This window comes from Limulus polyphemus, unplaced genomic scaffold (genome assembly GCF_000517525.1).
Source record: "Limulus polyphemus unplaced genomic scaffold, Limulus_polyphemus-2.1.2 Scaffold1330, whole genome shotgun sequence".
In the NCBI taxonomy this organism is placed as follows: domain Eukaryota; kingdom Metazoa; phylum Arthropoda; class Merostomata; order Xiphosura; family Limulidae; genus Limulus; species Limulus polyphemus.
This window is the reverse complement of record NW_013666940.1, coordinates 20,375-28,627: the sequence shown is the minus strand read 5'-3', so window position 1 is coordinate 28,627 and position 8,253 is coordinate 20,375. Positions and strand designations below refer to the sequence as shown.

General features: G+C 29.9%; 1 protein-coding gene across 3 annotated transcripts in view; it reads left to right on the top strand.

Moving 5' to 3' along the window:
• The window catches only part of LOC106463123 (sorting nexin lst-4-like), a 98,121-nt gene that overhangs the window by 77,030 nt on the left and 12,838 nt on the right, over positions 1-8,253 (top strand). For all 3 annotated transcript variants that reach the window (XM_022390548.1, XM_022390550.1, XM_022390549.1), the window contains exons 9-11: positions 2,280-2,410; positions 4,303-4,406; positions 6,607-6,710. In XM_022390548.1, the coding sequence (XP_022246256.1) occupies positions 2,280-2,410; positions 4,303-4,406; positions 6,607-6,710 (339 nt within the window). The remainder of the gene's footprint in view (positions 1-2,279; positions 2,411-4,302; positions 4,407-6,606; positions 6,711-8,253) is intronic.

The following is an 8,253-nucleotide window of genomic DNA, read 5'->3' as shown; positions in this document are numbered from 1 at the left end:
ACATAGAAATTTTACTAAAATTTTTCTAATGCATGAAAGTATTTTTAATACTTAAAAATGAATATTGCTTTGCATGATAGATAGGCAACATGAGAAAAAAGAAAAAGACATGAAAAAAACATTACTTTACAAACCTTAAGACTTAATAAAAAAAATGTATATTTTGCATATAAAAGCATTGTAATGTTTACTGATAATCTGCCAAATTTCGTTAACATTCTCTTACTAATTTAAAAGTTATAGCAGGAAAACTATAACAAACACAAAATGGTTACGAGGTCGGTCCCAGGGACCGAGCCCATGCTGAAAGAGTTAAAACAGTATACATATTTATAATACTTTTTATATTTCTGTGGAGAAAGAGGAGTATTTACAAGTGGATTATTTTGAAACAGCACTATGAAGATTTTTTTCCAAATGACATCATACACACAATAAACATGAGACGTGTGTTCAACAAGTAACAATCTTCCTTCCTATGTAGTGGATATGATGAAATTGTAACTGAAGAATAATCATGATAATAGGTCAATATCCATTTTCTGCTAGTGGTATGTGTTTTTATTCCTGAATGGTGGCATGTAATACAATTACCAACTAGTAAGTGTGAGTGACGTTGGAGTTATACTTGTTCACTATTTTCCACCTTTAATGCTGATCACTTCACTATGATACTCAATTCAACGTGTGCTACAAAATCAAAATGTAAAATGTTTTCCCAAAACATTACATGCCAAACCCAGTACTGCCTGGATGGACAGTCCTTCTTAATGCTGCATGCAGCTGTGACTTGACACCCTGAGACATCCATCATTTTGGTTCCCTCAAGGATGATCTTTGTGGCAATTTCTCATAGTCATCTGGTAAGCTTGAAGCAGCTGTACACATTAAAATTTGTAACACAACTAGAGCTGGGAATTTAACTCAGTCGATATAATTGATTACCTATGAGCATTGATTACATTGATTAGTGTCATAAAATAATGATTAATCAATATTACAATTAAACCAAGTATTGTCACCAAAATAATATTTATGATTATTATATTATTATATTTTTCATCGTTCTAATTATCCAAGAACTGTTCTAACTATTTTGATTATGATTTCTCAATATTCTTTTTATTATTTCAAGATTTTTCAGTTTAATACTTTAGATCCTGGCTCGGTCATTTTGACAGTCTTTGTAACCACCATGTAACCATAAAGTTTTTACATACTATAACTTTGATTGCTGTTTGTGTAACTTCTTGAAATTTGGCAAGCTCTTAATAAACATTACAAGTCTGTTGTATAGAAAAAAGTTAAAATTTTCAAGTAAGTATTTTTACTAAAAATTTGTTTCTGAATTTATGAAGCCTTTACTGAGTCAGTCTGAATGCAAAGTGATTTTCATGTTAAGAATAGAAATACTTTTTTTCATATTTCACTTGTAAATCTTCTAGAGCCTCCAAATTGAATATCAAACATTTTTTTCAGTTACATTTTGTATTTTATCTTTTATTTTCTCTACTCTATTACTAACTACAGTTAAATTAGTAATTTAGGGTAAAATATAAAGTTGAAAAATATGAAATAAATCTAAATTACTCTTTCTTTTCTTTCTGGAATGACTTTGTATTTTAATAAGCAATTATAGACTATTTATTCTTACAGCTAAAGCTAAAAGATGTTTCAAATCTGAGTTTATTTTATTGTTTCAACTGCACTTAGAGCTTCTAAGAGTATGCAGAAAACCATTCCCACAGCACAAAAGTAATTTATCACAGTGTAACAGCTTTCTGTAAACAAATGATCAAGTTACTAACACTCATGCTTGAATTACACAATCACACTTCTTAATGTGTTTATGCTATTATTACAAATTATTTTTTGTATTTAATTTTTATTTAATCTGAAGTCCCCAGTGCACATATTATTCAAACAACTGATAGTAATAACAACTTTCATTTAATTGTATTTATTTTTATTTCACTTCTCCGACTTATCACATATTCCTTTCTTTGTTTAGGATTAAGGGTCAGAAATATGCTTAGATGATAAATTCTGGGGTTTGATTTCACACATTAGACAGAGTGCAATAGTATTTCTATAGCTTTGTGCTAAAACAAAAATAGATTGCCTTTTTTTTTTTCTAGAATTGGCAATTTATCTCTCTGTATGTGACTTTGGTAACTCCACTACATTAAAGATGGCTATTTTTTTTTCTCTGTGTGTGTACCTTCATATCAGTTGTATGGTAAAAGGAACTTATTATTAGTTTTTTTCTTCTTTTTTAGGTCGTTACCAGGAAGAGTTTGTGGAACATAGACGTGCCCAGTTACAGATGTGGGTTGACAGGATTTGTAGACATCCAGTCTTATCTCAGAGTGATGTGTGGAAACACTTCATTACTTGTGCTGATGAAAAGGTAAGACAAAAGTATATGTCAAGATTGAAAAAGTCTCAAATGTAACCTTCTTTAACACACGCTTGAGTAAAATATAGGAACTTGGGCTTCTGTAACATTTTAAATCTTATATATGTAATGTAAAGGATTCTGTATTATGAGTGTAATTCTCCCATTCATTCAATTAATTAAAATGAATCATGTTTTATTGAAAAAAATGGTCTTGTTATTTTTGGTAAAGTGCTTATGCTTCATAGCATATTACAGATTTGTAAATTAGTGTTCATATATTGTATTTAAAACTTACTGTCTCATATAGATTTTATATTACATGAAAATACATCTTGTTTTAAAATGTTAGAGGTTTTTATTTGTCTCATTTTGTATTTTCATCATGACATCAAATTACTTGCACATAGTTTTAGCATTGCCCATTAACTCTTATTAATGGTTAGTGCAAGTTATTTTATTCCGCTGTTTTTGTGTCATGTAACACCTATTCTTAAGTTTACCTAATCACTAAAGATACCTTTGAAAATTAATGCCAAAATATAATATTTTATGAAGTTTCCCAAAAACATGAATAAAAATTAAATGAAGGAACTCCAACTTTATAACCACTGTATCACTGTATGAGCTTTTAGTTTTGAAGTGTTTGAGCTTATTTATTCCAGATACATTGAATTTTATGGCTATATACATAAAATATCAGATGCCCCAGTAGCTTAGCAGTTAGTCTGAAGGCTTATAATATTAAAAACTGGGTTTTAATACCTATACTGAGCACAGCACAGATAGCCCATTGTGCAGCTTTGTGCTTAAATACAGACAAACAAAACCTATTATGGTAACACAATATTTTCTCCAAATGAATAAGTAAGCTCAAACTTTAATTAAACTGTGGTACTTACAGGTGGACCTGAATTATCTTAACCTGTGTTTGAAGCAAAGAAAGAGACTGGACACAATGTATAACATAGTAAAATAATCTGTATTTCAAACAATCAAAGGCAAAAACAAGTGAATTTTGTGGCACCTTTACTGGAGATCTCTCAGCCAAGTATATCTCAAATCTATCTGTATATCTGCTCTAAGTTTTAAATCTTGTTCCAGGGTGAGAAAACATGGTATTATATATGAAGAACAACAATGAATTCTTCTCTGGGGAAGGCTATATCCTTGACTGATTGTCAGTTTCAAAATAATTGATTCAGGGTATCAATGTTCATCAGTTTTTCTCAAATGTTACAAAAATTTTGATACTCAAAAACAAACATCGAGCTAATTGATGAAAGAAAACCTTTAAACTGTATTGTCTGGGCTGTCAGTGAGTTGTAGAAATGATTTATAACACTGTGTATGGAATATTGATCAAATCTTTTCTTTCTCTTTTTTTTTCAAATGAAAAATATGGTCTTGTCAAGTAGGAAGTATGTTTTTAGTTTATTATAAAAAAATTCAATGTATAAATCCTCACCTCAGTATCATAGTTGCTTTTAATCTAATGAAAATTTGCAAAACAAATTATGATTTCAGTTTTTTAACTTATTGTGTATCAACTTTATTTGAAAATTTAAATTCTCCTTCTTCATGGAACATTTTCTTCCCATAATGAAAGATGGTCTTTATGTTTTTCAAAGGTGTGAAACATTTCCACATATCCCATTTTGATAAAGCTTAAAGCTGCATAAACATTTTACAGAAAAGGTTGAGTTTGTGGAAAGGATTGTTAGGCTTGTCATTTAACAATTTTACAGCTGTTGATGAAAAGTGTTGAATACTTGATATTCATAAAGAGTTCCTGAAAACACACTAAACATTTCCTATTGAATAAATATAATAATTTGTTCTGTTAGTTGTAAAGATATTAAAAAAAACTGTATCTTTTTATAATTTTTGTGCATTGTGTACAGAAATGGAAGGCTGGAAAGCGGAAAGCTGAAAAGGATGAACTTGTTGGAGCTTCATTTTTCCTAGCAATTCAACCACCAGAAACATTTCTTGATCCAGTTGCTGTGTATGACTCATATGATATTTGATTTATAGTAAAAATAAAAAGTTTTGCTTGCTATTAGTTATCTTTAACCATTCAACCAAAACATCAATTCATTTGGAATTAGGAATACTAAACAACTTATACAATATGTTGAGCACTTGTTTTTTTTTTACAAGAAGCTTAGACCTGGCATATCATGGTGGTTAGGGTGTTTGACTCACAATCTGAGGGTTGAAGGTTCGAATATCCATTACACCAATCTTGCTTGCCCATTCAACCATGGGGGTCTTATAATGTGATAGCCAATCCCACTATTTGTTGATAAAAGAGTAGCCCAAGAGTTGGAAGTTGGTAGTGTTTGACTAGTTGCCTTCCCTCTACTCTATGATTGTTAAATTACAGATGGCTAGCACAGATAGCCCTCGTGTAGTTTTGCACAAAATTCAAAACAAACCAGACAAGAAACTTACAGTTTAGTTCTTGAGTTGAACAATGTTTGACATTTATTCAACATAAACATTATGGACAAAACTTGTATAAAAAATTCCAACTCTGCAAGTTAGCATTTTTCTCATCACAAAATGTTGATCAAGAAATCATGAAGGACATTCAGTTGTGAAAAAACCCAACTTGTAATGCATGTTTAGATATACTGGAGGGAGAATTTTTGATTTTATAAGAATATGAGAAAATTTTCTATAACTGGTCAAAACATAGATGTATATGAAACAATATATTGTCTTTTAATTTGTAGTTTTTGTAAAATTTTGCTATAGTGTTACATAATTCATAACACTTTCACTACAGGTGTAGTTGGCAGTGCGTCATTGGGTTTTAGTGAGTTACAAAATTTAATTAAAGTACTTTACGACATGGTACATGAATAAACTTGGCATACTAATGCAATATTAAAAAAAAAGCCTTAATTTACCCTAGTATGAGAATTGTAACATTTGCTCTCTAGGTATCCCCTCTTCTCTAATTTATTTACTGTCCCTCTGAAAAGTATGAATTGTAATGTAAATTACTCATATAATATTGTCGTTCTACAGGCAAAGCATAATTTTTATAGCCTTCAATTGTATTTGGTTACAGAGCCATAAACTAGAAAATCAGACCCATCTTGCCATGCCCACTTGTCACATCCTTCCTTTCACAAATTGCCCAAATCTTTCTGATGGTTAATACTATGTTATTTATAACCAATAGAAAGCCAAATGTAGTTTCATGTTACAATTTAAAGTCATTCTAGAAAGTAAAAAGGATAATTTAGACTTATTTGGAATTTTAATTTATGGTTACGAGGTCATTCACATTGACCAACCTTGTATAGAGTTAGGATAGAGAAAATAACATAAAATAAAAAGTTCTACTGAAAAACAAAAATGTGTGAAATTTATTTAAGAGGCTTTAGTAATTATGCAAATGAAATTTGAGATTTCAGATAAAGAAAAACATTTTTAATCTTAACATGAAAATCACTTTGCACTCAGAGCAGACAAAACTTTGACTCCACATATTCAATGAGAAATTTTTAGTGAAAATACCTCATTAAAAATGCTGATATTTTGTTTACAAATGACTTATCAATTACTGAAAGCTTACACAATTTCATGAATGTACACAAAACATATTAGAAGTTATAGTATGGAAACTATAAAGGTCAATTTGGGTTTACAAGCTTGCCTGATTCACCCAAGCCCATAGCGAGAGAGTTAAAAGAGTATCAAAAATGTCAAACAAAATGAGATTTTTAGCTCTATGAAAATATACAGAGAAGACAGATTTCTTATGAAAAATTGTTTTATCCCTCATATCTGTACAACAAATAAAGAATCCTGTTCTAATTTTAGAGAAACACATGTCACTTTTTGTGCTAATGATTTCTGATTTGTGTAAGAAAGCTTTGAAAAAAAAATCCTTCTTCAGCTATACTAAAAAGAGTTGTGAGAAGCCTACAAAGACATATATATCTTGTAATCTTTTATATCATATTCTCCAAACAGCTCTTGTAGAAACTAGTTCTACTTTCTTGTGTTGTTATTATTTTTTCATGAAGATTCTTTAGAGGAATGCTAAACTTCTCAGTGAAATATACATCATAACACAAATCATACTAATTATATACAAGTATTTGCATTTGTTAAATGTTAACAGCTATAAGATAAAATTGGAAACAATGTTAGTATTTTTCATGAAAAATCTTGTTTCTTTTTAATAGAGAACAAAAAACTGATCATTTCCAAAAGTTTGTTACTAAGTTTGATGACAGTGTAAAACAGCTGTTTATGACATCTTTGGAGCAGTCCAAGAAGTATGCTGGAGGCAAGTACATGTGCTTTAACTACCTTAATAGTGTACTGAAATTTATGCCCTTCTCTTCAAACTGAGAGGAATATATAATCAAACTTGTTTGTTGTACAGCATTAAAACTTTAATGAAGTTAATAAATTGTAAAGTAATCATACATTTAAGCAAAGAAATCTTTTTATTTTATCAATTCTTCAGTTGTCTACATTTGATAAATTTCTGTTTCACCATTCCTATTCTGTTTCTTGTGCCATTTGTCTAAAAGGAAAATAACGTGAAACACTGAGTCTGATAGACTATCAAAATTTTTAGTATACGTATAGTTGCTGTATTTTTTTTAAACATTTTTCTCTTTTTAAAGAAAACAAATTAGTTTTTGTTGATAATAAGACTATGTGTGTGTACAGTAAATAGTCTTGGTTTTGCAAGTAATATCACTTTCATCAGTGAAGTCTGGCATGGCCTGGTGGTGAGGGTGCTTTACTCACAATCTGTGGGTCATGAGACTAAAACCTTTCACTGAATATGCTCACCATTTCCATTGTTGGGTGTCTTATAATATGATGGTTGATCCCTGTATTCATTTATAAATAAGAGCCCTGAAATTTGTGCATGTGGTGTTCACTAGCCCTTCCCTTTAGTCTATCAATTCAAAATTAGGGATGATTAATGCATGTAGTCCTCGAGCAGCTTCATGTGAAAATTTAACAAACAAGCTTACCAGTTATTAACTGTGGCTTGTAACTTTATACTCTTAAAAACTGTTCTAGGCCTGTGTATTTCTAAGAAGTGTAAACACATTACCTTAATTTCGTTTTCCATCACAACAGATTAAATTAATAGGCAGTGCAAAAGCATTTCTTAATGGTTCTCAAGTGAACTTAAGTATGTTAAGTGTAAACATAGTACCTTAATTTTGGTTTCCACAACAACAGGTTAATATACAGTATAAGCAAGTACGTAGAAGGGTAAACAAAAGATTAGTAAAGCGTGACTCGGATGTAATAAATTGGGCTATATATAAACACTTTGAACATACCAATTCTTTGCTGTTGCATTTATAAATGAAGTTGATGGTAGACATTTATGTTCTAAAGGGTAGTTTGTTCTATGTTTTAAAACTTTAATTAATAATTTGCACTTTTAGTTTTTATGATTTTTTTATTTTAAAAAATGTTAAAAATGCTAAGCTGAGATTAAGCTACACAATGCACAAGTTTTCTTCAGTAGTTTTTGTTCTATGAACAGTTTCTCAGGTTTTCTGTGTTCATATTTTTACAACATTTTAGGATGGCTTTGTCTTTATATTGGCACTTACAACCAAAGTACATGTATATGCATATACTGAGCTTACTTAAAAAACAAAAACTATATACTTGGCCTCCAAGAAAATAACTTGAAATAATTTCTTAGTGTTACTGATATGTACTAAACACATTTACAGTCTATGTATTTGCCTATTTATAGCCATATCTGTGAAGTGATGATTTAGTATCTAAAATGTATTTTATGTTTTTTTCTGATAATTGTAGGTTTTAAGCGGGAATTCCAGAAAGTA